The 26,388-nt window shown below is 63.9% G+C and overlaps 3 protein-coding genes across 9 annotated transcripts in view; 1 reads left to right on the top strand and 2 right to left on the bottom strand.

Annotated features, from left to right (window-relative positions):
- IQANK1 (IQ motif and ankyrin repeat containing 1) overlaps positions 1–7,461 on the bottom strand; it is a 64,315-nt gene extending 56,854 nt beyond the window's left edge. Inside the window, exons 1-3 of the mRNA XM_030920912.1 lie at positions 7,406–7,461; positions 5,678–5,766; positions 1,711–1,800 (exon numbers count right to left, since the gene is read on the bottom strand). Of these exons, the coding sequence (XP_030776772.1) occupies positions 1,711–1,800; positions 5,678–5,762 (175 nt within the window). The 5' untranslated portion in view covers positions 5,763–5,766; positions 7,406–7,461. The remainder of the gene's footprint in view (positions 1–1,710; positions 1,801–5,677; positions 5,767–7,405) is intronic.
- On the top strand, positions 1,040–17,678 carry FAM83H (family with sequence similarity 83 member H). Of its 7 annotated transcripts, XM_030920908.1 has the most exons (6): positions 6,453–6,572; positions 11,022–11,483; positions 12,258–12,422; positions 12,490–12,614; positions 12,857–14,854; positions 14,888–17,678. In XM_030920908.1, the coding sequence occupies exons 1-6, from the start codon at positions 6,549–6,551 to the stop codon at positions 15,726–15,728; spliced, it is 3,615 nt and encodes a 1,204-aa protein (XP_030776768.1). In that variant the 5' UTR covers positions 6,453–6,548; the 3' UTR covers positions 15,729–17,678. The 7 variants fall into 7 exon arrangements, with proteins under 7 accessions (XP_030776771.1, XP_030776770.1, XP_010383827.2 ...); XM_030920911.1 differs by lacking the exon at positions 6,453–6,572 and adding an exon at positions 1,040–1,224 and having other exon boundaries at positions 12,857–17,678; XM_030920910.1 differs by lacking the exon at positions 6,453–6,572 and adding an exon at positions 3,882–4,000 and having other exon boundaries at positions 12,857–17,678.
- A 1,449-nt stretch (positions 17,679–19,127) lies between these two features.
- MAPK15 (mitogen-activated protein kinase 15) lies at positions 19,128–25,506 on the bottom strand. Its single transcript, XM_030921546.1, has 14 exons — positions 25,410–25,506; positions 24,064–24,162; positions 23,780–23,809; positions 23,554–23,644; positions 22,637–22,767; positions 22,378–22,541; positions 22,052–22,191; positions 21,246–21,303; positions 20,713–20,850; positions 20,449–20,554; positions 20,146–20,326; positions 19,905–20,029; positions 19,698–19,826; positions 19,128–19,517 (listed from the first exon to the last, which is right to left on the bottom strand). Exons 1-14 carry the CDS (start codon positions 25,473–25,475, stop codon positions 19,341–19,343), a joined length of 1,635 nt encoding a protein of 544 aa, XP_030777406.1. The 5' UTR covers positions 25,476–25,506; the 3' UTR covers positions 19,128–19,340.
- Positions 25,507–26,388: the final 882 nt, after the last annotated feature.

Raw genomic sequence — 26,388 nt, forward strand, 5'->3', positions numbered from 1 at the left:
CCTCAACACTAAATGCCCAGCCCTGAGCCTACCGTCTGGAGGCAGGGCAGTTTCACTTGACACCTGCTGTTCTGAAGGGAACACAGCCTGTTCTGGCTGAAATAGACTTCCTAGCAGATGTGGAGAACCCCCCTGCCAACCCCACCTATGCAGTCCCAGCACCCTCAGCAGCCCTGCTTCTGAGCCGGAAACCCACTTTGTAGCAAAAAGAGGCACCATGGCAGGGGTCATGGAGCTCCCTGTGTCTTGGTGTCACTTTCTCCAGGTGCGGGCTCCTGATGGGAAGCCCTGAGGATCCGTGCAGCCAGGATGCAGCTCCTGGCCCTGCGGCCTGCAGTCTGAGTTTCCCTCGACCAGATGAAACTCCCTGGTCCTGTCTGCCCCACACCCCGCAGAGCGAGTGAGGCAGGGCTGTACTGGAGGAAGGCTAGGAGTCCACCTCAAACTACAGAAAGCAAAATGGGGGCGCCCCTGCCTTTCCCTGACACCGAGAGCAGAAAAGCAGCCTCTTGGTTTCCCACCCGGAGCCTGCACCTGGAGAAAGTGACACCAAGACACAGGAACGATTGGAGATGATCCCGGGCAGAGCCCCAGTGCTGGCCTTCAGTGACAGAAGGGACATCCTCCCCAGATTTTCCTAGGGTCTGACTTTGCCTGTGTTCCCTGCTTCCTCTCATAGCCGCCTCTTGCCAAGGCCAAATCCCCAGCTACTGGACACGCTCCACCACTTACATCCCACAGGTCCTTCCGCGGCGGTGCTTCCGCGCACCTGTGGCTCTTATCAAACAACTGCCACTACTTCCGTCCTCAGGACAAGGTTGAGCTCCTTATCCTGGCACCTGGGACGCGGTGTGAGGGAGTATACAGGCAATCAGGAGATGGGCGGTACCGGGCCTGAGCCGGGTGGGGTGGGGGGGAAAGCTGGCTGTTGGTGCCAGGCCTGCATCTATCTGAAGGCTGCAGCCAGCATGGCCCATGCCCAGCAGGGGCGTCAGGGTCAGACCTGATGTGGGCCGCGAGGCCCTATCGGCTCCGTGGAGAGGAGCCCAGGGAAGAGCAGGCGGAACCGAGGGTGAAGCACGCTCGCAGCACCAGCGCAGAAGCAGGAGGGCGGGCAGCCGCGAGGACAGAATGAGCAGAGGAAGGCGGCGGGCGCGTGGAGACCGACGAGTTCGCGTTGGGAGGCGCTGCTGAGCCTCAGGGCGGTTCCGGGCCCGGCACAAGGTTTGAGCGGCCGACCACGGTCGGGAGCAGCGCAGGGTGGGAGCCGCGGAGCCTAAGAAGGCGGTCGGGCCCCAGGCGACGGGGCGGTGTCCCGTTTCCTGCCACCGGAGGGCGGCGCGCGCTGGGCGGGCACGATGCGGTGGACCCGGGATGGAGGCGGCCCCGACCCCCGCGAGGGCGAGTGGCGCAGGGCAGGGTCTTCCCGAGAGGCTACGCACCCGGGCGGCGGGCAGGTGGAGCACCAGGAGCGGGGCGAGAGCCGGGCGCGGCGGGAGGGGCTTGGGCGTGTCGCAGGTCTGCGCCGAGCACTCACAGGTGAGGGTATACGCGCATACACACACGTGCACGCACCTGCACACGCGCACAAGCACACGTGTACATGACATGCAAGCGCGCGCCCACACCGAGCGTGTCCCGGCCCAGGGCAGCCCCTGCCAACAGCTCACCCGCTCACCCCCAGCGGGCGCGGGACGCGCGGGCTCTCACCTGGATGGGCCTGTGGGGTCTCAGCCGGCGCCGGCTCCCTTGCCTGCCGGTCCCCTTTCCTCTCCAGCGGGTGGTTCTCCCCGGGCTTCCCTAGGGGAAAAGGACCATCAGTGAGCTTGGGGTGAGAGGCCCCCATACCCATCAGTCTCAAGAGACACTTAGGGGGCACCAAAAGGGCCGTGCATCCTGGCAGATAGGGAGCCCCCACCCGGGCCTTCTCCCGAGGGAGGCACACGGACAACCTTAAGGAGCACGGGCTCCTCCAGCAGCACATACTCCACTGCACAGCGGGCCTCAGGGAGGCACAGAGGAGAGCCAGCCAGCAGGAATGCACCCAGGCTCTTGTGGGCCAAGAATGGACAGGCTGCATCTCTGCTAGAAGGACCCTGTGGACTGGCAGTGCTGCCTGCTGGCCCTGCCCCACCCCTGACATTGTCCCCCACCTTGTGCCACGTCCCTCCCCCAGGTCCTTCCCGTCTGTGTGTGTCCAATTCGGCACTCCTCTGGCAAGTGGCTGTCCCTCTGCTCCTGAGCTTCTGGGGCTAGGACTGAAGAGGAGCCGGAGCACTGCTCCAGGCAGGGTTGGGCCAGGCAAACCAGTCGGGCCAGTGTGACTGAACCGGCTGGGATGGGGCCCTGGGCGTGGGTGTGAGTCAGCGGCCGCCCCGGGCTGGGGAAACGCTAGGGAGGAGGCCACCTGGAGCCCATCCTCCCAACAATAACTCCAGAGGACGCCGGTGTTTGGGGCTAGCCGTGTACCCCCACGTCCGGCCCCAAGACCCAAAGGCAGCTCTGATCCAGTCAGCCCCTTGTTGCAGTGTGCAGGACAGCCAGCCCCCAGGCAGGATGGCACCAAGAGCCCTGGCCCCATCTCCATGACCGCCACGACTTTTCTCTGGGCCCCACATCCGTTCACAAAGTGCCATGCGGGCCTTTGAGGGCCCAGTCTCTCCCGCCAGCCACAGTGCAGTGGCCCAAACCCTGCCCTAGCTCCCACTGTGTCCCTGGGTCCTTTGTCTCCACCAAACACCACGGGCAAGCCCAAACCCCAGCGGTGCTCCTGTGAGCGTGCTAGCTGCCCTGGAGCCCTCCGGAGTGCGCGGGCTGGGGATTCCCATGGCCAGCTGGGCTCAGGTTGTCTGTGGCCAGGGAGGGTCTGGGCCCCGAGGGTCAGTGTGGCCAGGATGCAGTTCCCTCGACCAGCTGTGGGACCGGGGGAACTGGGGTGGGGCGGGGGCGGGGGGGGCATTGGTGCCGCCCAGGGCAGGACCAGGCACGCCCGTTGCTGTGCACAGCCGGCGCTCTGGCTGCTGCGCTGCCTCCTCCAGCTTCTCAGCCTCCCTCCCAGTCTCGCCAGCAGGGCCTGCGGCCTGTAAAACCCTGTGCTGCCGTGTCAGCGCGTTAGTCAGCCTTAGCCCAGGCGAGCCACCACGCCGCGGAGTCCCTATAAACTCCCTGGTGTGGCCCAGCCCCACCGAGTGGGGTCAGTGAGGCCCACAGGCAGAGCCAGAGTCCCGAGCTGCGGTGCTGCGGGCACCAGCCAAGAGGCAGGACCTGGAACAGGGGGCCGAGCCTGGCGTGGGAGGCTCCAGCCACTGTGGCCTCCAGGGACGCCCTCTGAGCTGGCCTGAGGCCGGCCAGTCGATGAGCCAGGGCCCCTAGGGAGCAGACACCTGGTGAAGGAGGCGCTGGATCCAGGGCCATGTCTGGGAAACGAGGTCGAGTTCGCAAATCCCGGGCCAGGAGGGCAGGCAGGGCCCAGCCGGCAGCTGGGCAGCAGGGCCCTGAGGTCGAGCCCCCGCCCCTCACCCCAGGGGGCCCTCAGGGTGATGTGGGGGTGGCCCCTACAGGGCACGTGACCAGCATCGAGCCAGCACCTCAGGGACACCCCAGGGTGGCCAGGCCAGAGCAGCCACAGGCAGCCTCGAGGCCGGTGCCGGCTGCTGCTCCAGGGTCTGAGCTGGTGCTGGTCCTCACTGGGCACATGGAAGGCTGTGGAGCAGGGGGCCCCATGCCAGCCCTGGGCCCTGAACTGCTGAGGCTCCATGAGGTCCAGCTTTGCCTGGCCCAGGAGCAGCTGCTGCTGGAGGACCGGTGGAGGCAGGTCCAGCTGCAGATGCAGCTGTGGCGGGAGGAGCAGCTGTGGCTGCAGCAGCTACAGGAGGAGCAGCTGTGGCTGCAGCAGCTGCAGGAGGAGCAGGCCTGGGTGCACGTGGAGGGGCTGCAGCTGGCCGTGGCCCTGGAGCAGCTCCGGAGTGAGGGCCTCGAAGCACTGCAGACCCAAGGCCAGGTAAGGCCTGGATGGGGTGGCGGGGAGGGGACCTCAGACCGTTGTGTTGGTGCGGTGGCCACTCCAGCAACCTAGGGATGCCTGTGGAGGGCCAGGAAGCCAGGCTGGATGCAGGGCATCTGTGGGCCCATCTTCACATCTGCCAAGTGAAGCCGGTGCCCGCCACACAGGGCACTGCAAGACCAAGGGACAGCAAGCCTGCCCAGGCTGGCCCAGTGCTTGGTGGAAATGGGCACTGAGGGCAGACACTTGTTCAGGGACAGAGGTGTCCCTGCAGCAGACCCAGGTATGCTGGGCCAGAGCTGTCCAGGGCAGTGTATGGGCTGTGGTGCAGGGCGAAGGCCTGGGTGTGCAGTCAGTAGGGAGCAGAACTGAAGAGCACAGCCCCCACCCACGCAACCCAGTTTCCTGGCTGGCCTGCTGGTCTGCCTGCCCTGCCCCGTTTATTGGAGTGCAGTGTACTCAGGGCTAGAGACTGCGGAAGCAGCATGCGGTGCCTGTGCCCATTATCCTCATTCCAGGAGGGCTGCTGGCCTCAGACGCAGCTGGGGCTATTTTGGGGAACTAGGATCTAACCCCAGCCTGGTGTGGAGGAGTGGTCATCATCATCCCACCTGCTCCTGTGAATCTGGGAGCTCTCTGGCATCCAGGGGTGTCAGGCCAGGCCCACTCTAAGCAGAGGGGCAGTCTGGGGAGCAGGATGGGGTACTCTCTTAGTAATCACAGACCCCAGCGCAAGCCTGGGTGCTGAAGGACCCCAGATCTGCAGCCTGGAATGTGTTCACAGCCAGCACAGAGAATAAATGGGAGTTGGGGCAAGGGAGTGACAACAGTGAAGGCGGGGTGGGGGGGGAACTGGGGGAAGTCCCCTTCCCGACCCACAGGAAAACCCAGCCCAGGTGAGTTGTCACCATCCAACCTGGAAGTGACTATGGAGAAGGTGACTGGGAGCAAAGCGGCAGGCAGAGGGCAGCACAGGACGGCCAGACGGAGCAGAGTCAGAGCGGAACACACATTTAGACTGAGAATCCCCAACTTGGACTCAAGCCCTCCGGTTTCAAAACCCATTTTTGGCCACCTAGGCCCCTCCCACCTACCCCTTCCCATCTCCGTGTGTTCCAAAGCTGGGCTTCTCTGAGCGCTACCCCCAGGCCCCCACCCCAACCCCAGGGGTATAAGATTCAGGCTGGGCCGGGCACGGTGGCTGAAGCCTGTAATTCCAGCACTTTGGGAGGCTGAGGTGGGCGGATCACCTGAGGTCAGGAATTCGAGAGCAGCCTGGCCAACATGGCGAAACCCCTTCTCTACTAAAACAAAAATACAAAAATTAGCAGGGCGTGGTGGCGCACATCCATAATCCCAGCTACTCGGGAGGCTGAAGCAGAAGAATCACTTGAACCCAGGAGGTGGAGGTTGCAGTGAGTTGGGATTGCGCTCGACTGGGCAACAAGAGCGAGACTCCGTCTCAAAAAAAAAAAAAAAAGATCCAGACTCAAGGCCTGAGATGAAGGAATGAACCCTCAGTCAGTCACACCTAATCCCAACTCAGAGATCCCCTGAGAGCCACTCTTGGAAGAAGGGCTCACCTCAGAGGGGGTGTCTCTCAGTGGTTACACAGAAGGTCTTACAGGTCAGTGTTTGGGTGACAGTGCCCTGGAGGTCAGAGGGTGCACTCACCAGCAGTGGCGCTCGGCTTGGGCCCAGGGTGGAGCGTCTGCCACTTCCCAGCTGCAGCTTTGGATCCTCCCTTCTTACTGTGCATTCTCCTGGGGGGTGGGTAGGGAAGGACCAGAGAGGGGGTGCTCAGAGTGGCAGAGGGCGGGGCAGCGGCAGTGGGGAACAGGGCACACCACGGGGGCCTGAGTGGATAACAGCAGGAACATGGGCTCCCCCGAGGCTTCCCAGCTGGTGTCCTGCCTGCCTGCCCGCCCCAGGTGTGTGCCCAGAAGCTTGAGCCGGGATGCCTGGCAAGAGCACTTGGCCACATCCCATCCCCCGGCCGTGGCTTGCCTGCCCCTCTGCCCCAGGCTCAGCCCATCCTGCCAGGCCCAGGATCTGGAGTCCAGCACTCTTCTCACTGCCCCAAGGTGCTGGGTTGCCAGTGGGACGGTCTTTGTTCTCACCATAAGCATGAGCACGGCCCTCTCTGCTGAAGCCTCCATGCCTCTCCACTGCCCTGGGAACCCAGCCCACCCCTGAGCCTGCTCCCCAGCCCACCCAAGGCACTCACCCCTCCATGCCCTCAGACCCTATGTGGTCCCGGCCTTGGCAGATGGTGTTGTCAGGTCCTGGAGTAATACCCCTCTCCCTAGTCCACACAGCTGACCCCCAAGTTCATTTCCCTGGGAGGCTCCTCCTGCCTGCCCCAGCCTGTCGGGGTCCTCCCTGGTGCCCCATGCCCCTCACACGCTGCAGCACAGTTGCCTGGGCACTGGTCTGACCCCCCACCCATGTTTCCAGCATACTGGTACCAGTGGGGTGTCACTGACTGTCTGGGGAAAGAACAAATGAAACTGGGAGTGACCCTGAAAACAGAAAATAGGATCACATGGCAAGAGGGACAAAGAGAAAGGTGACTGATACCATCAGAAAGGGTTCAGGCAGGGCCAGTCCTTGGGGTGGGAGTGGCAGGGGTGAAGGGTGGTGGTTTGGACAGGTAATCCAGTGCAGGGCAGGGCCTAAGTGGGGGGAGAGGCCCTAAGTGAGGGCCTGAGGGGGATGTGGGGGTACTGGAGCACCCAGGGGCAGCTCGGGGTGGTGTGTGGGGGTTGCTGTGTACATGTGGGGGCGTCTGGTACGTGAGGCTTGGTGTGCACACTGGGTCCCTTGTCTGTGTTGGGGCTTGGTTTTCGCTGGGTCCCCGAGTGTACACCCAGGGTTCTGTATGTGTGAGGGAGGTCCTCTGGTCTCTCAGAGTCAGTGTGAATATGGCACCCCTGTTTGTGTGTGGGATCGGTGTCTGAGGGATCTCATATGCAGTGGGGTTCCCTACGTGTGCGGACGGCAGCGTGTTCGTGGGTGACTGGAGTGGACAGGACTGGGTGTGCTCGTTGGGTTCTGTCTTCCTGAGGAGTCTCCTGTGCTTGGGGGGTTGGTGTACACGAGGGACAGGTCATTCGGGGTCCGCATGTGCATTGGGGGTCACTGCAGCAGAGTCCCCTACAAGTGTGGGCATCGATGTGAAGGGATGAGGGAGAAAGATGGGGGACCCCAGGTACTTGTGGGCATCAGTGTGTGTGTGTGGTGGGGGTCCGGGCCTGCGGGTCCTCTGTGTGGGCGGGGTCCCCTCTACGTGTGGGACGCTGGTGCGGTGGGAGACCGGTGTGTGGTGAGAGGATCCCTTGTGCTTTCGGGGCTCCCAGACCCGGCCCCGCCCGGGGCTCGACGCCGCCCCAGCGCCCTCACCTGCCGCACCTGCCTTCACCAACTCGGCGGAGGTCAGAGCTCCGCCCCTTGCGTCGGGCTGGCTCGTTTCCTAGCGACTGAGCCGGAACTTCCGAGTCACCCCAACTTCCGGGGCGAGGGTCAGGGGTCAGGCTAGGAACTTTGAGCCTGGGGTCAACAGTTGGGCTCCCGGGGGTCGAGGGCTTTGAAGTGGGGGCCTCACGGTCTCCGGCGGCGCTGGGCCGGGGTTTCTGGGCACGCGGCTGCAGGGCACGGGCGGGTCGGGGCGCGGGCCGGGGGCGCGGGCCGGGGCGGGCGGCGGGGCCGCGGCGGGCGCGGGGCGCAGGAATGCGGGCGCGCCGCGGGTGGGGCCGCTCCGCCCCCAGGTGCTGCCCGGGCAGGCAGGAGGCAGGAGCGACGGGCGGGGCGGGGGCGGGCGCGTGAATCAGGCCGGGCGGGCCGCGGCAGGGAGTGGCTGCTGGACCGACCGGACCGCGAGGCCGCTGGGCGGCGGTCGGCTCCTGCTGCCCCTGTGCCGAGACCCCGCGCACCTGGCCAGGTAGGGCCCCCCTCCCCCGGCCCGGGCGGGGCGAGGCGGGGGCGGACGCCCCTCGGTGCGGTCCCACCTGGGCTACCCTCGCGCCTGCACCTGGGCCGGGGCCGCGCGACCCAGAGAGGGGCGGTGGGAGTGGAGCGCGGCCGCGTGCGCGGGGCCGGGTCGGCGGGGCAGCTCGGACAGGGGGCGCCGCTGTGCGGATGTGGGCGCGAGCGCCCTCGCACGACGGCGGCCCGAGAAGAGCCGAGTGGGAAGCGGCCCGGGATCTGGGTCGAGCCTGCCTGGCCGTCCGGACTCGCTGCCGCCCTCGCGGCCTAGCTGGAGTCTGGGTGCTGGGCACGGCCTGGACCCTTCCCTGGGGACGCCCGCCCGGGCCGCCGTGGACTGGGGTGGCCAGGGTGCGGCCTGGATCCCCGCGTGGCAAGCAGGGCGAGTGACGGGAGGGCTGCCTTTAGCGCCCACGTTCCAAGGCTGGGGTGGGTGGATGGGGCACCCAGTCGCCGCAGCCGCGAGCTCGTAGGGTGCACTGACCCCGTTGGCGGCTGGGGTGCCCACCCCGCAAGCTATCACTGAGCGACTTCCGGTCTGTGAGCCCTGTCCTCCGCACCTCACCTTTCCACCGCCTAGAGCCTCCGCGCCCTCCTGCGCCTATCGGAACTTGGCACAGGCTCACCCCACTTTGTGTAGGAACTCCGGATCCTTCCATGGGGTCCTCCTTCCAGATACTCAGGAACCCCACTTCCTGCCAGGGTGGAGAGGATGGGGTCCTTGAAGGCCAGCTGAGGGCCCTGACTTCGAGTCAGGGGTCAGGGGTCAGCACCAGAAAAGTGGATTCGTGCTGAGTCATTGGCCATGAGTGGGTTCCGCGCCCTCCCTCCCTTGGGCAGGCGTTTGGTAGGCAAATGTGTGGGCATGGAGGCCACTGGGGTGCTCCATCTCCGGCTTGGGAGTGTCTGCGGCCCCGTCCATAGCCCGGGAGACACGTACCCATGAAAGGATACCATGTGAGGAATGAAGCCATTGGAGGTCTGGGCATCACCCTATGATGAGGAGGGGTGTCTGCTGGGAGGGCTCCTGGCGACGGGGGATTCCACAGTCCAGATGATCCCTGCCCCCATTACACGCAGCCTAGAGCCTGGACGCTGTGTGGATATCCCTCCCCTGTGAAATCCAAAGGGACAGTGGGGGTCCTTTCTAGAGTGTCCCCCAGCGTCGGGAAATGCCCTCAAACAAGGTCAGCAGGGTTGTTCCCCCTGCCCTGTATGGTCAGACACCGCCCCTACAGCCAGGCTGGCAGTGGTGAGTGGGCGTCCCGGCCCAGCCAGACAGGCCTACACCTCACCCCCATGTGGTTGGCCTCCATCTGCCCCTGGCACAACCAGAACATTGTGCCCTAACCAGCCCCATATGTCAACCATGAGGACAGTGCCTCAACAAAGAGATGTTGGGACAGCTTCTCCCAGGCCAGTTGGCATCTGGGGCTGTTGAGTGGCACCAGGTATTTCCCATGTCCCAACTCCATGTCACCGCCAGGGGTACCAGGCAGGACGGCGGCCTCCTGACCCCAACATTCTCAGCCTAGTGGCTCTAGCTAGCACCCATGCAGTCCAGCTGGCCAGCGCCCATCCTGTCAGCGCCCCAGGGCACACTCCTCTGTTTGGGTTGAACCACCTTCCCAGCCAGGGCCAACATTGGGGAACCTGTGTGCTAGGCGGGGTAGGTGTCCTGCCTCCCTCCCCAACCCGAGGAGCAGTGGGATGGGCTGAGCAGTGCCTAGGGCTCTCCTTCCAGGGAGAGGTACCCAGGTAGCTCGGTGACCCCATGTGCGTGGGCCCTGGGTGCTCCCCATCTGACACCTTTCTGGAGAGGCCAGGCACCCTGCAGGGACCCTTTGGAGAACAGAGTGGGCTGTGGGGCAGCCAAGTATGGATGATGGTGGGGAGCCCAGGACCTGGAAAGGTCCCTGCTGCCCTGGACGGGCTGGTGGTGACAGGACTCTGAGCAAGTAGAGAGGCAGATCTCGGCGATGTGGAGTGCAGGCCCTGCAGGGCCCTGTGGGCACCAAGGGGTTGTGGTCCAGGGAGGTTTTATCTGAGAGGGACAGCGACAAGAAAGGTCAAGGGAAGGAGGGGGTGCTGGTAGACAGGGACAGAGTCTAGGGGTCAGTGTTGCAGGGCTGGGCAGTCATAGAATGGGCTGTGGGAACCCAATTGTGAAACTCTGAGGATGGGGAGGAGGTGTGGCCCGGGCTATGCGTGGGGCTTAAGGTTGCCATTCCAGGAGGAGGGTGGTCACAGTCCTGTTTGCTGCGCTCACCTTGGCTAGGCATGGTGTCTTGTGGACCCTCAGCTGTGTTGTGCAGTAGTGGTAGGCCAGAGAGGTGCAGTGACCTACCCACAGTCTTCCAGGCAGTCAGGGACAGACACATGGCAGCATGGGTGGCACCAGCTTGTCCAGTAGGCACAGTGCCAGGGGCCTGTGCATGTCTTAAAAAAGTGAATAATGATGAATGCAGCCTGGATTATGTTTGTCTTTAAGCCAACAGTCATAAAATATTGGGGAGGCTGGTTTTATTTTCATTTTTTGTAGCGATGCGGTCTCACTCTTATCACCTAGGCAGGAGTGCAGGGTCACAATCATAACTCATAGCAGCCTCCAACTCCTGGGCTCAAACAATCCTTGTCTCAGCTTCCCAACTGGCTGGGACTGCATGCACACACCACCATGCCTGCCTGATGTTTAAAATTGTTTGTAGAGATGGGGTCTTGCTGTGTTACCCAGGCTGGTTTCAAACTCTTGGCTTCAAGCAGTTCTCCTGCCTCAGCCTCCCAGAGGAAGGAGAGAGGGCTGGGATACCTGTGCCCCACCCTCTATCAGTGTCCCCTCAGCTCGGGGCGTCCTACGGTCTGGGTTGCCCTCTGTGAGCCTGGCTCGGCTGGTATCCTGGAAGGCCTCCTGGGCATGGGCTAAACTTCAGCCTACCCAAGTCACTGACAGCCCCTTCCACAGTGTGTCCATGCTAGAGGGTAGGAGTGGTCCCAGTGCCCCCACCCCTAGTCATGTGTCTCCCTGCCCCTCCAGACCCCTGGCCCCAACATGGCCCGTCGCTCCCAGAGCTCCTCGCAGGGGGACAACCCGCTGGCACCCGGGTACCTGCCGCCTCACTACAAAGAGTACTACCGCCTGGCGGTGGATGCACTGGCCGAGGGTGGCTCGGAGGCCTACAGCCGCTTCCTGGCGACTGAGGGGGCACCGGACTTCCTGTGCCCTGAAGAGCTGGAACATGTGAGCCGACACCTTCGGCCTCCACAGTATGTTACCCGAGAGCCACCTGAAGGCAGCCTTCTCGACGTGGACATGGATGGCTCCTCAGGTACATACTGGCCAGTGAACTCAGACCAGGCCGTGCCTGAGCTTGACCTGGGCTGGCCTCTGACCTTCGGCTTCCAGGGCACCGAGGTGACCACCTTGGTGCAGCCGCCACCTCCTGACAGCCCCAGCATCAAGGATGAGGCCCGTAGGATGATCCGTTCCGCCCAGCAGGTGCGCCATCTTGGGCTCGAGGGTAGTGGGGAGGGGCCTGGGCTCAAGGCACCACGGTGGAGGAGACGCATAAGCATAATCAGCTTGGGTGAACCCTGAGCTCCAGCTGGAGCGGGGGTTCCTGGCAACAATCTTCAGGGCTGCCAGGTCTGCTTGCCCATGGTCATGGCCAGTGCCCAGAAACTCAGGGGCTCTGAGATGGGTGGGCACCGCACCAGCCTGGGTTCATTGTTCAGATAATTACCTCTCATCTTGCCCGGTGGCCCTTGGCCAGCTGAGGGCTTCTAACCCTCACCAAACAGCTAGCAGACGGTGGAGGGTGCATCAGGTCCAGCCGCTAAAGGCCCGTGACTTTCTCCCCTGCCCATGGCAGCAACCCTGTCCCAAGGCAGAACTGGAGCCTGGGACTCAGCCCTGACAGCTGCCCTGGAGTGGGGGCAGCTCAGCCGTCTGTAGGGTGGAGGGGATTTTGAGGTACCCTTGCCGTGCCCCCAGTAGGGCCCCATACCCCAAACTGGCCCACCCTCGTCCAGGGTTCTCTGCCCTGCACCTGCCTCGGCTCCCTCCTTATGGCCAGCCACTCCACACTTCTTCCGGTCCTGTGCTCCCTTCCTCCTACCCATCTTCCAGACGTGGTCCCACTCCCTGGGATGGACTAACTTGTTTCACAGTAGTTGTGGGTGATCCAGACGCCTCCTGGCCGTGGAGGGGAGGCTGGACAATAGTGTGGGGACAGCAGGGGCCTCTCCTCTCTGTCCTGACCCGCCCCTGCAGGTGGTGGCTGTGGTGATGGACATGTTCACTGATGTGGACCTGCTCAGTGAAGTGCTGGAGGCCGCCGCCCGTCGCGTCCCAGTCTACATCCTGCTGGATGAGATGAACGCGCAGCACTTCCTGGACATGGCCGACAAGTGCCGTGTCAACCTGCACCACGTGGATGTGAGTTCCCGGGAGTGGGAGATTGGGGAGGTCCCGTGGCAGAGATCTGACTCCCCTCCCTCCCCAGTTCCTGCGGGTACGGACTGTGGCGGGCCCCACCTACTACTGCCGCACTGGGAAGTCCTTCAAGGGCCACGTCAAGGAGAAGTTCCTGCTGGTGGACTGTGCCGTGGTGATGAGTGGGAGCTACAGGTGCGCCCGCGAGGTTCCCTCACCCCCTTCTCTGGGGCCTCCTCCTGTAGCCCCAGCACCCCCTTTCCACACCAGGGCCCTCCTTGCCAGGAGCCCTTGTCCTGTAGCCCCCTGCACAGCCTAGCAGGGCCCAGGTCCTTGCGGACCTCACATCCCTGCGTCCTCCCTGCCCCACCCGATGCCCACGGGGCTGCAGTGCCCTCGTTCCAGCTCCGTTTGACTCTGGCCCTGACCCCCCACAGCTTCATGTGGTCCTTTGAGAAGATCCACCGCAGCCTGGCACACGTGTTCCAAGGAGAGCTGGTCTCCAGCTTCGATGAGGAGTTCCGCATCCTCTTCGCGCAGTCCGAGCCGCTTGTGCCCTCGGCCGCGGCCCTGGCCCGCATGGATGCCTATGCCCTGGCTCCGTATGCCGGGGCCGGGCCCCTCGTGGGCGTCCCTGGGGTCGGGGCGCCAACCCCTTTCTCCTTCCCGAAACGAGCACACCTCCTGTTCCCGCCACCCCGGGAAGAGGGCCTGGGCTTCCCCTCCTTCCTCGACCCGGACCGCCACTTCCTGTCGGCCTTCCGCCGGGAGGAGCCTCCGCGGATGCCGGGGGGCGCGCTGGAGCCGCACGCGGGTCTGCGGCCGCTCTCGCGGCGCCTGGAGGCCGAGGCCGGGCCGGCTGGGGAGCTCGCGGGCGCGCGGGGCTTCTTCCAGGCGCGGCACCTGGAGATGGACGCCTTCAAGCGGCACAGCTTCGCGACCGAGGGCGCCGGCGCCGGGGAGAACTTCGCGGCCGCGCGGCAGGTGTCGCGGCAGACGTTCCTCAGCCACGGCGACGACTTCCGCTTCCAGACCAGCCACTTCCACCGCGACCAGCTCTACCAGCAGCAGTACCAGTGGGACCCGCAGCTCGCGCCCGCGCGCCCGCAGGGCCTGTTCGAGAAGCTTCGCGGCGGCCGCGCGGGTTTCGCGGACCCGGATGACTTCCCCTTGGGCGCCGGGCCCCGCTTCCCGGAGCTCGGACCCGACGGGCACCAGCGGCTGGACTACGTGCCGTCCAGCGCGTCCCGCGAGGTGCGCCACGGCTCGGACCCCGCCTTCGGGCCCGGACCCCGTGGCCTGGAGCCCAGCGGGGCCCCGCGCCCCAACCTGACCCAGCGCTTCCCATGCCAGGCGGCGGCGAGGCCTGGCCCAGACTCCGCTCCCGAGGCGGAGCCGGAGCGCAGGGGCGGGCCCGAGGGGCGGGCCGGGCTGCGGCGCTGGCGCCTGGCCTCCTACTTGAGCGGATGCCATGGCGAGGATGGGGGCGACGACGGCCTGCCGGCGCCCATGGAAGCGGAGGCTTACGAAGACGACGTGCTGGCTCCCGGGGGCCGGGCAGCTGCCGGCGACCTGCTCCCCTCAGCCTTCCGCGTCCCTGCAGCCTTCCCCACGATGGTCCCGGTGCCAGGCTCGGGCAGCGGCGGCAACGGCCCAGAGCGCGAGGGCCCGGAGGAGCCCGGCCTGGCCAAGCAGGACTCATTCCGCTCGCGCCTGAACCCCCTGGTCCAGCGCAGCTCCAGGCTGCGCTCCTCGCTCATCTTCAGCACGTCACAGGCTGAGGGCGCAGCCGGGACTGCGGCGGCCACAGAGAAGGTGCAGCTGCTGCACAAGGAGCAGACGGTCAGCGAGACGCTGGGGCCCGGAGGAGAGGCCGTGCGCTCCGCGGCTTCCACCAAGGTGGCGGAGCTGCTGGAGAAGTACAAAGGCCCAGCCCGCGATTCCGGCGGTGGCGTGGGCGCCATCACCGTTGCCAACCACAGCAAGACCGTCGTGTCCCAGGCGTGGCGGGAAGAGGTGGCAGCCTCAGGTGGCGTGGGTGGCGAGCGCCGCAGCCTCGAGAGCTGCCTCCTGGACCTGCGCGACTCCTTTGCGCAGCAACTGCACCAGGAGGCGGAGCGGCAGCCGGGAGCCGCCTCGCTCACCGCGGCGCAGCTGCTCGACACGCTGGGCCGGAGCGGCTCCGACCGCCTGCCCTCCCGCTTCCTCTCTGCCCAGGGCCGCTCAACCTCCCCGGAAGGGCTGGACAGCCCTCTGCCCCTGGAAGGGCCCGGGGCGCACCAGGTGCTCCATAATGAGCCAAAAGGGAGCCCCACCTCGGCTTACCCTGAGCGGAAGGAGAGCCCCACGCCCGGGTTTTCCACTCGAAAAGGAAGTCCAACTACAGGATTTATTGAGCAGAGGGGGAGCCCCACCTCAGCCTACCCCGAGCGCAGGGGCAGTCCGGTGCCCCCGGTGCCGGAGCGCAGGGGCAGTCCGGTGCCCCCGGTGCCGGAGCGCAGGGGCAGTCCGGTGCCCCCCGTGCCGGAGCGCAGGGGCAGTCCGGTGCCTCCCGTGCCGGAACGCAGGGGCAGCCTCACTCTTACCTTCTCCGGGGAGTCCCCGAAGGCCGGTCCCGTGGAGGAGGGGCCAAGCGGCCCCATGGAAGTCCTGCGCAAAGGCTCCCTGCGCCTTAGGCAGCTGCTGAGCCCCAAGGGCGAGCGGCGCATGGAGGATGAGGGTGGCTTCCCAGTGCCGCAGGAGAACGGGCAACCTGAGAGCCCACGGCGGCCGTCACTGGGCCGGGGTGACAGTACAGAGGCTGCCACAGGAGATGAGCGGGGCCCGCGGGCGCGCCTGACTTCAGCCACGGCCAATGCCTTGTACAGCAGCAACCTTCGGGATGACACGAAGGCCATTCTGGAGCAGATCAGCGCCCACGGCCAGAAGCACCGTGCGGTCCCTGCCCCGGGCCCTGGCCCTTCGCACAGCAGCCCCGAGCTAGGCCGTCCACCGGCTGCTGGCGGCCTGGCCCCGGATATGTCCGACAAGGACAAGTGTTCAGCCATTTTCCGCTCGGACAGCCTAGGGACCCAGGGCCGGCTGAGCCGCACGCTGCCAGCCAGCGCGGAGGAGCGCGATCGGCTGTTGCGCCGCATGGAGAGCATGCGCAAGGAGAAGCGCGTGTACAGCCGCTTTGAGGTCTTCTGCAAGAAAGAGGAGGCCAGTGGCCCTGGGGCAGGGGAAGGCCCCGCGGAGGAGGGCACCAGGGACAGCAAGGTGGGCAAGTTCGTGCCCAAGATCCTGGGGACGTTCAAAGGCAAGAAGTGAGTCTCCTGGTCACCCAGAGCCCCCACGGAACAGAGAGTCCTACGCATGGGTTTGAGCAGAGGCCGTCAGGCCATAGCCACTTGGGGCTTGGCTGAGTGCGCCAGACCTCAGCTCCACTGGAGGCTCACCTGGCAGCTGCTGTCTCTGCCTCTGGCCTCCCCAACGCTGGGGCTCCAGCCCCTTGCCACCAGTGCCTTTCTCCCGTCAGCACCTTCTCTCTTCAGCACCTTCTCTGCACCGTCAGCCTTGCGTGGCGCAGCGTCTGGCTCCACCATCTCTTTGTGCCTCAGTCCCCCCCACCTTTTTTTTTTTTTTTTTTTGAGACCCAGGGCTGGAATGCAGTTGAGTGGTCTCGGCTCACTGCAACCTCTGCCTCCTGGGTTCCTGCGATTCACCTGCCTCAGTCTCCTGAGTAGCTGGGATTACAGGTGCCTGCCACCAAGCCCAGGTAATTTCTGTATTTTTAGCAGAGACAGGGTTTCACTATGTTGGCCAGGCTGGTCTCCAGCTCCTGGCCTCAAATGATCCGCCCGCCTCATCCTCCCAAAGTGGGGGGATTACAGGCATGAGCCGCGCACCCTGCTAAGTCTATCCTCTTGCAAGGGCCTCACCTCTGTGCCTCAATTTCCCATTCTCTGGGCCCTTTTCCTCCTCAGGGCCTCCTATTCTCAGGGCCTCTCCCCTCCCTCCCTCCCTTCTCCCTCTCTCAGGGTCTTCTCCCTTCCTCCCCCCCCCACCCCCACCCAGGGTCTCCCCCGTCCTCAGGGCTTCACTTCCTTTTCTACTTGGATTCTCTGGCTCGCTGCCTCCCAGCATCTTTTTCAGAGGCCCGTCCTCTTGCTGTGGGGGAAGACTGGGCTGGCTGTGGGCAGTTTGCAAGGGCGGGGGGTGAAGCTGCACCAGAAGATGCCCCTTGGAGTGGCAAGGAAGCTGGACAAGGCAGGCCACTGGGAAGGGGGTGTAGGGAAGCCCAGAGGTCCGCCTTGGCCAGGTCTGCCGTCTCCTCCAGCAAGGCTCTAGCCAGCACTGGGTGAGAGTGGGAGGGGCACTGGGCTTGGCAGCACAATAAAACATGGTCTGGACAACCTGTAGCCCTGGCCTCGTGAGCACCCCCTGCACAGGCCCAGCCCAAGCCAGGTGCCAGAAGGGCTGGATTTGGGGGGGCTTATCCTTGACAGGTATGGGACCAGGTGAGGGCAGGGGACAAGGTGCAGCCCAGGCCAAGCCCAGCTGTTTAGACATAGGTCCTGGGCACCCCTGCAGGTGGGAGTGGTCCTTGCCCTCCTGGTATCCAGCAGACACCCCCCTCCAACCCCATTCTCAGGTCCTTTCCTCTTTGTCACCAACACTGAGAATCTGTCTAGAGTTCCTGGCTTATCTTGTATCTCTTTTTACCCCCAGAGAGGAATTGCAATTGACTCAGAATGACACATTTTGGCACCACATATGTAGAAAGCCCCCACTGTTAGATGCTAGCCTTGTGAAATTCATGTTTCTGTATTCTATTTCTTTTCAAAAAATAATTTTTTTAGTGTAATAAATCCTAAGAGGGAACTGATTTAAGAAACAAGGCCGCCAAACAAAGGCAGCAGTTCTGACTCCAGCAGCTGGGAAAGGGAAGTGACCCCACTCTCACTGCTGGACAGCCCCCTGGTGACCAAAGCCACCACCCATGTAGGGATGACAGCAGGGACTTCTGGCCAGGTGGCAAAGGTGCCTGGAAGTGGGATGCACCTGAGCGTCTCTTGGCCATGATGTTCTTGTGGGCACATCTGTGTGTGTGCTGCCTGGGGTGTCGCTGAGCAGACAGGCTCTCCAACTGGAGCCCATGGAGAGGCCAGAGGCTGGCGGCCCTGCCTGGGCCTTTGGAGCCTCCTGCCTGCACCCTCCACATCTTCTAAACCATGATGTAGCGCATTTCGGTGTTAATAAAACGTAACACACAAAATATTCTAGCACATTCCCCAGTGTGTATAATCGCCCAGTTATTTCCTGCAGCCTTTAACCATGTGGCCTCCTGGATTTCCCCTTTGGACCCACCACCCAGCCCTGTGGGGCGCACTAAAGACCCCCAGCTCCACTTCCAAGGCCCACCTTGGCCCCTCCGACTTCACGCTGCTCTCCTGTCCCGGTCCCCGATGCCCCCTGTACAGGCACACTCCTGAGTGCCCGCCTGCAATTCCCCATTCAGCAGCCCTACCACACACTGCCCAGCCCAAGGCCAAGCCTCCAGCCCTGCAGCCCCCTGGCCTCTCTGCAGCGTCCTCTCCCACAGCTTCTCGGTCCTGCTTGTTTAGCACCCTAGGCCTGCGCCTTGGGCTTTTGAAGCAGCCCCCTCAGGAAACAAGCCCCTGGGCTGGGTCTCTGATGGCTCACCACTTCCTCGGGCCCTCCCGCTCCCTCCGCCTCCTCCAACCTTCTCCCAAGCCCAGCCTCCCTTTCTGAGTCTCTTGCAGGTGCCTGGCCTAGCACCAGGGCAGCGCTAGCCCCCACCCTCTGCTCAGCTCCCCCACCCACATCTTGTCCTTCCCCACCCTCCCGCATGGTGCCAATGGCTTCCACAACCCAGAGGCGTCCCTGCTCCTGGCAGCCCACCCCGACCGCAGCACAGGCTGCGCCCTTCTGACTGAGCTCCTCTGGCCTGTGAGCTTCCCAGACTGAGTCTGGCAGCCCAACCCCCGCACCGACAGCACAGGCTGCGCCCTTTAGACTGTGAGCTCCTCCCAGCCTGCAAACTTTCCAGCTGCCTCCCTGTGTTCCAGCCCCAACCCAGGGGCAGGTGCAGCTGAGGACACCTGGCACCCTAGGACACAGCTTTGTGCCCACAGGGCCCCTTTGATCTCTGCAGCCCTGCACAGCCCTGGCCTGAACTCATACCAGGGCCTTTGCCTGGGTGTGACAAGAGGAGGTAACCCTGACCTCAGGAGATGTCTGTCTCCCACCCTCACCTACAGAGACCTGAAAACAGATCAGGCGCAGTGGCTGTACTGGGGGAGCGCAGGCTGCAATCCCTGACAGCAGGGGAGAGGTGAGGCTGCCCCCTTCTTTCTCCCCTTCTCTCCTCTGGCTCAGAGTCACAAACATGGCCATGGGGTGACCCTAGGTCACTACCCCACAGGGCCACACTGGGGGGCAACCTGGACCCTGAAGCCACAGCAGGTAGGGAAATGATGGACCAAGGACAGGAAGCTGCCCCAGGCAAACCTAGAGGGAAAAGCCCAGTGCTGGATGTGGAGTGGGCAGGGCCTCTAGTGGGGCGGGCGGCACTGAGCTCTGGGGTGGAGGTTTCAGGATAGGGACAGTGGGGTCCTCAGAGGAGTGGAGGCTCCAGGAAAGGGGTCGGGGCCCCCAGCTAGTGGATGCTGTGACCTGAGAGGGGAGGGGAGGAATGATGGCTGCTTAGATTGGGGGCAGACGTGACTTTATTGGAGGAAGTCACTGGGGCTGGGGCAGGGCCCTCATCTGCTCCCCGGAGGGGACTCAGGCGAGCTCCCTGGAACTGCAACATGGCCTGGCAAAGCAGGGAGGGCTAAGGGGTGCAGGATACTGGGGAGGGGTCTGGGGAAGGGGCTGGGGCAGGAACAGGGGGCCAGGTGAAGGGAGTAGGGCAGCTCATACACGGTGCCTCTCCAGCAGGGGCAGGTGGCCCAGTGCCGAGTGGCAGATAGTCCCGTAGGCTTGGGAGTAGCCTCCAAGCAAAGCCCTGGCGGCCCCCTGGACACCCTGCAAGGCAGAGGTGCTGAACATCCTCCGGCCGGGCCGGGCCTCCGGAGGACACCGGGAAGGGACCTGTGTATAGTTGAGGGTCACATGAAGAGGGTGTCAGAGGGGGTGCAGTGGAGGGGAGGCCTTGAGGTCCTCGAGCGATTTGAACTGGACATTGGAGGGGCAATGGGAAGGATGGGGAAGGGAGGGAAAAGGAGGGGAAGAGGAGGATGAGGGGACGGGGGCAGACTGGGCCGGGCTCACCTGTTGTGTGCTGGCCACCCTCACCTCACCGCCCCGGTTCCAGTCACCCCGGATCAGGGCCTGGTTGGCCACCTGAGCTGCAGCCTGTGAGGTCAGGGAAGGCGCAGCTCCCCTCCGGCCTGGCTTCTCCTGGGAAGGGCCATGTCACAGGGTCACTGAAAGGTGCAGAGGAAGGGTCCCTCCTGTGCCCACCCCACCATGACTTACCAGCAAGAATGTCAAGGGGGGCTCTTCCTTCGCCCCGGGGGGCCTTTCCCCACTCCCTAGGAGTGCAGGCTGGAGCATGGGAGCGGAGTTCTGCCTGGGAGTGTTCTTGGCTGCACGGAGGACCTCTGTGGGGTCAGAAGGTCAACCCCAGGGTCAGGAACCCGATGCTGCACAGTTGGCAGCCACAGGCAGAAGGGGCCCAGGCCATGCTCTGTGTGGGTAGCCACCAAAGACCACACACCGTGCTCGGGGGGGTCATGGCTCGGGCTACTCTGAGGCCTGGGTCTGGGGCCCTGCACAGGTGTCCCAGAAGGCAGCTGCGGGTCAGCTCTGGGTTTGTGCAGGTGTGCCTGGGACGGGGAGACACCCTCCAGGCCCTTCTCTCTTGAGGTGCTGCTGCTGCCTTTGCACTCCAGGATCATCTGCAAGAGGGGAAGGGTGCTCAGAGGGCACAGCCTGGGCATGGGTGTTTGGGGGTCTCTAACATAGGAGGCAGCCTCCAGGGTGCAGTAGACGGGATGATGGGGGTCGAGAGCCGGAGCACCTGATAGACGCGGCTGCGGTACTCAGGCGCAGAGAGCTGGACCCCTTCGCGTGCTCGGAGCTGCACATGTACCTTTCGTGCCCACTCATCACTGGGGCAGTGGAACCTGCAGGAAGCCAGAGAGGTGAGGCCTGGGCTGTGGCCAAGGGAGCCCCTCAAGCTGTCATTGCAGGGTCCGTGCTGCGGGGGCTCTCCCTCGTGGGCTGGCTCTCTCCTGCCCCCACCTCTGTCCCCCGCACTTAGGGGACTCTCTCCCACTCCCACCTCTGCACATAGGGGTGCTGCAGTGCCTGGGTGGCGCTTAACCGCTTGTCTGGGGTGAACACCAGGAGTCGCCTAAGGAGGTCCAAGGCCTCTGGGGAGGTGTCTGGCGGTAGGAGGGCGTCCAGCGTCTGTCGTGGCCTGTGGGCTGCCGTGTGTCATCTCCAGGGCCCGACCCAAGGGCCCCTTCTCAGATCCACATTCATGGGTGGGGCTCAGCTTCGAAACTGGGGTCCACCCTGCTGTCCTGTCTAGGTAGATGCCCCTATGCCTGACCTGCACAGTGGAGAGACCCCTGCGGCCCCCTGGTGCCCTCCTCTCCACGTCCAGCACAGCTCCTCCGGGCCACCCTCTGGGACCACCACCAGGGGCTCCTGCTTTCAGAGCGGCCAACAGTTGTTGGGTTGGGGACTGCCATCATGAAAGCAGGTGGAATCTGAACTGGTACAAATTGGACCCAGTAACCTTGCAGGAAGGTGGCCCTGCTCCCTTGAGACAGGCCACCCTCTCACCCTCACCGAAGTGCCCCCACTCACCGGGACCCCAGGCAGTGCAGCATAGAGGCATGGCAGCCTGAGCCGAGAGCCAGGAGGTCTGGGGTGGCAGAAGGTGGTGTGACCCAGGCAGGCCTGGTAGACTGGGGCGGCTCAGGGTATCTGGGGCCAGCCATCTCTTCCAGCCCCAGGGAGCACAGCCTCTCTACAGGGTTTCTGCTGTCTGGCAGGGCTCAAACACCCCATCGCCAGGGTGTGCCACCCAGCCTGTGCACAGGAGCACCCGCTCACAACCCCTGCTCCACACTCTGGCACCTGGCCCTGGGGTGTGCTCACACAGGTGGACGCTGGCGCCCACCTCCACGGACGAGGAGGCTCCACCCGGACAAGCAGATGTGCCTGGCAGTGCAGTTCCCTCTTGCCCCCACCCTCAAGAGTGACCCCCATGGCCCCACTACCACTGCCTTCCTCCACCTCTTCCCCCAGCACCTGAATCTCTCCTGCCCAGCTCTCTGTGCGCACCCCAGCTCCCGGCACAGTGACAGTCCCTACCCCTGCTACCTGAATCCCTCGGGGAACTTGTCCAGCCTGCTGGCCCCTTCACAGTCACTGCTTGGCTCTCATGGTGACTGTGCCAGGTGCTGCCTGCCCACATCCCGCCCCCCAGCAGCTCTTCCTGGGCCTCCATCACCAGTTGGTCTTCCTGGGGTTCCTGCCTCATCCTCTGGATCCTCCCTGACCCCGTCCCTCCTCTCAGCACAGTCCTAGCCTGTCAGCTGCTGTCTCCCCACAGCTGTGCTATCTGACCTGCAGCATTCCCGATGTCCAGCCCCAGCCACCTGGCTCACCCTCCTTGGATGGCGGTGGGATGGTCTCCAGGATCAGCTCCAACTGGTGGAGGGTGGACGTGCCTGGAAACAGGGGCCTCCCCCGCAGCATCTCCCCCAGGATACAGCCCAGACTCCACATGTCCACCCCAAGGGTGTACCTGGGGCAGGAAAGGGTGTAGGCACGGAGAGACCCAGAGACAGAAGTGGGGGTGGGGTTGCTAAAGGGGTGAATGGGGGAACACTTGTGGACCAAGGCAGGGTCAGAGTACAGGAGGCCTGGAGCCCTGGCTGGGCAGGAGGGCAGCAGGGAGGTGGAGGGTGGGTTGGGGGTGTCCAGCTGTTACCGGTGCGAAGACAGCAGCACCTCCGGAGCTCGGTACCAGCGTGTGGCCACGTACTCTGTCAAGGCCTGGTCTTCAGGCCCCTCAGGGAGGTCGTCCAGGGAGCGGGCCAGACCAAAGTCACACAGCTTCACTGTGCAGTTGGCATCCAGGAGCACATTGGACGGCTGCAGAGAGGAGGCAGGCTGAGGCCCCGGGGCTAGGTGGGGCCAGGAGCTGGGCCACGTGGCCTAGCAGGGGACTGGAGGCGGAGGGACCACACCTTCTGGTCCCGGTGCACAATGTGCCCCGAGTGGAGGAACCGCGTGGCCTGCAGAAGCTGGTAGAAGATGGAGCGCACGTGGACATCCTGCAGCAGCCCGCCCTTCCGGATGACTGCGTTCAGGTCAGTGTCTGCGGAGAGGCCACGCACTCCAGTCGGGGGGGTGGGGGGGTGGGGGGGCAACCTGCGGGGAGTGGGAGAGGGGCACCTGGCAGGTCTGTCCCACTTTGAACCAGCCCACGGCCTGGCCGCCCCGCTTCTCCATCCTGTGCACTGCCTGTGGGCACAGCGGTGGGGTCTGCAGGACTTTTCACACTTTATTTCATGTTGCCTTTGTTTCATAAAATAAGGAAAAGGAGGCCGGGCGCGGTGGCTCAAGCCTGTAATCCCAGCACTTTGGGAGGCCGAGACGGGCGGATCACAAGGTCAGGAGATCGAGACCATCCTGGCTAACACAGTGAAACCCCGTCTCTACTAAAAATACAAAAAACTAGCCGGGCGAGGTGGCGGGCGCCTGTAGTCCCAGCTACTCGGGAGGCTGAGGCAGGAGAATGGCGTGAACCTGGGAGGCGGAGCTTGCAGTGAGCTGAGATCTGGCCACTGCACTCCAGCCCGGGTGACAGAGCAAGACTCCGTCTCAAAAAAAAAAAAAAAAAAAAAAAAAAAAAAAAAAAAAAAAAAAAAAATAAGGAAAAGGAGAACACAGCTGCAGACTGTGGTCGGAGCAGGAGCCTGGGGCAGGCGGGACGAAGGGGGTCGCTGCTGGCTCTGGAGGCTGACACTGGTCAGCTGTCTGTCCCTGAGTCCAGGGTACAGGGTGAGGGAGCAAGCCACTGTGGGTCGGCCACAGAGGGACACGCAGAGGGCGAAGGACAGGACAGGGGTGGGGCTGGGGCCCTGGCCGAGGCCTCACTCACCCATAAACTCGAACACCAGGTAAATGTCCCTATCGTTCTCTGCCCGGATCACATCAAGGAGGCTGATGATATTGGGATGGTCCCGAAACTCCTGGGGAGAGAGTTGGAGGTGGCTGGAAGGCCAGGAGGGGCTGTGTTCTGGGGGCCAAGAAGCCGGGTTTCTCTCCTGTCTGGAGAGATCTGTACCTGGGGAAGGGGACTGGGCTGGAGGGCCCAGGCCACTCACCTGGAGGAGCATGATTTCCCGGAATGTTCTCTGAAGAGACAGAAACACAGGTGTGTGGGTGGGCGGAGCAAGAAGGAAGCCCCTGTCCTGAGAGGACCCAAAGGAGCTGATGTCTGTCACCCAATGCCCACCAGACCAGGCGTGGCAAGGGGGCAGTGTTCTGAGACAGGCCAGAACATCTGCTATGACCGGGCTCCAGCTCCCACCAGAGCTTCCAGGCACCAGGGCAAGGGGCTGCCCCTCCCAGCCCCCATCCTCTCCTACGCTTCTCCCCACACGCTCACCTGGGCATCTGTCTTATCCCTAAAAGCATCAAAGATTTTCTTGATGGCCACGACCTCACCAGTCCTTCGGTCCGCTGCCTTCCACACAATGCCGTAGGCCTGGGAAGGAGTGTGGTCACACAGGGCCAGGCCCTTGCCCCGCCATCCCCTACCCACCCAGATTGTCCCTACAGACATGAGGCTCCTCCTTCCCATCCTGGGTCCCGAGAGGGGATGGGAGTGTGGGCTTCTGCAACTGCAGGCTGCCCTAGACTCCGACATCTTCCAGAGGAGGGGAGGTAGAGTGGAGGGAGGGTGAGAGCTGGTGAGGCCCTGGAGGAAAGGAGGCCACAGAGGGGAGCATCTGGGCAGGAAATGAAGCTCGGGGATGCCCGACCATCCCTCCAGCTGCCCAGGCTCTCTCCCTCCCTTTCTCTCACACCCCATCTACCCCCAATCCCGTTGGCCCCACCTTCAGATTCCTCCAGAATCTAGCCCTTGCCGCTGTCTCCTCTGCCCCCATCCTGGTCCCAGCCTCTGGCATCTCTCGCTGGGTGGCTATGCTAACCCCTAAACTCATCTCTGTCTGCCACTCCTGTGCACACTCATGGTGGGTCCTCAACACAGGAGTGGGCCTTGTAAAGTGACACCAGCAGCTGCTACAGCTCCCAGCGTCAGCAACAGTAAAAACCAAAGTCTGGGAAGTTCCCCGAAGCCCCCACACGACCGGACCCTCACCACTCACCTGTCTCTCTCCCTCTCCTATCCAGTGGCACATAGGCAACCCTGCACTGGGCCTACGCACTTGCTCTCTGCACTGCCTGTAAGGCTCTTCCCCGCCTCCCCTTGGCACCTTCGAACACCACCCCTCCCGCCCACGCACACACACAGGCCCACATGCTCACACACGCACACAGATACACAAGGCTCTGGCCTTCACTCTGCACCACCCCATACCGGCTCAGGCCCTTCTCGGGCTTTGCCCTTGTGCTCCTGAGCCTGGGGTCCGCCCTCCCTCTCAGTGACCCAGGCGCGGGCCCAGCCTCCCCAGAGCGTCCTGTACACCCGGGAAGCGGCGACTGTGGGCGCGTGGGGAGCGGGGCGCCAGGATCCCTCCGCCTGAGGCCGCTGGGGGCCCTGGATGTCACCCGCCTCCAGGAGCCAGGTTCCTAGGAGTCGGGATCGTGTTACCCCATGAGGAAACTGAGGCACGAAGGGGCTCCAGACCACCCCTCCCGCCTACGGAGGCGGCAGGACGCCAGTGTGTGACGGAACAGGCCTCCGAGGGGACCGGCCACGCCCCGCAGGTCCTCTCTCCGCAGATCTGCGGTGCCCTTCGGAGGGCGGACGCACCACCAGGCACTCACCCCTTGCCCGAGCTGCCGCCTGAGTAGGTATCTCCGGACGATGCGAGGGTCCACCGCGCTGCACATGGCGGCCAGGACGCCCGCGGGGCCTTACTGTGGAGCCGGTTGCCGTGGGAACCGACGCCGGCCCGGCCCCGCCCCTCGGGGCGCCCCTCCCAACACCCCCCCTTTGCCCCACCCGCAGGCCGCGGCTCCGCCCCACAGTGGCCCCCCCACCTCCCCCCCACCTCCCCCCCCACCTCCCCCCCACCTCTCCCCCCCGGTCCCGGCCCCGCCCCACAGTGGCCCCCCCACCTCCCCCCCCACTTCCCCCCCCACCGCCCCCCCGGCCCCGCCCCACAGTGGCCCCCCCACCTCCCCCCCCCACTTCCCCCCCCACCTCCCCCCCCCCGGCCCCGGCCCCGCCCCACAGTGGCCCCGCCCCTCTGTGCGCCCCGCCAGCCTCCTCGCAGAACCACGCCCAGCTCAGTTGACTAAAGTAGAAATAATAACAATCTTGTGAACTCTATAACTTGTAGAAGTAAAATGCATGACACCAATAGCAAAAGTGAAGGGGGATAATGGAAATACACATTCACACTGTTACAGGATAACATACGAGAGTATATATTGTAAAGTTCTTAAGTTACATGTGAAGTATTACTAGTATATTATTATTTGGCCGGGCGCGGTGGCTCACGCCTGTCATCCCAGCACTTTGGGAGGCCGAGACGGCGGATCACGAGGTCAGGAGATCGAGACCATCCTGGCTAACACGGTGAAACCCCGTCTCTACTAAAAAATCCAAAAAACTAGCCGGGCGAGGTGGCGGCGCCTGTAGTCCCAGCTACTCGGGAGGCTGAGGCAGGAGAATGGCGGGAACCCGGGAGGCGGAGCTTGCAGTGAGCTGAGATCCGGCCACTGCACTCCAGCCTGGGCGACAGAGCGAGACTCCGTCTCAAAGAAAAAAAAAAAGGAAAATTAGCTGGGTGTGGTGACA

This window comes from Rhinopithecus roxellana, chromosome 17, assembly GCF_007565055.1.
Source record: "Rhinopithecus roxellana isolate Shanxi Qingling chromosome 17, ASM756505v1, whole genome shotgun sequence".
Classification (NCBI taxonomy): domain Eukaryota; kingdom Metazoa; phylum Chordata; class Mammalia; order Primates; family Cercopithecidae; genus Rhinopithecus; species Rhinopithecus roxellana.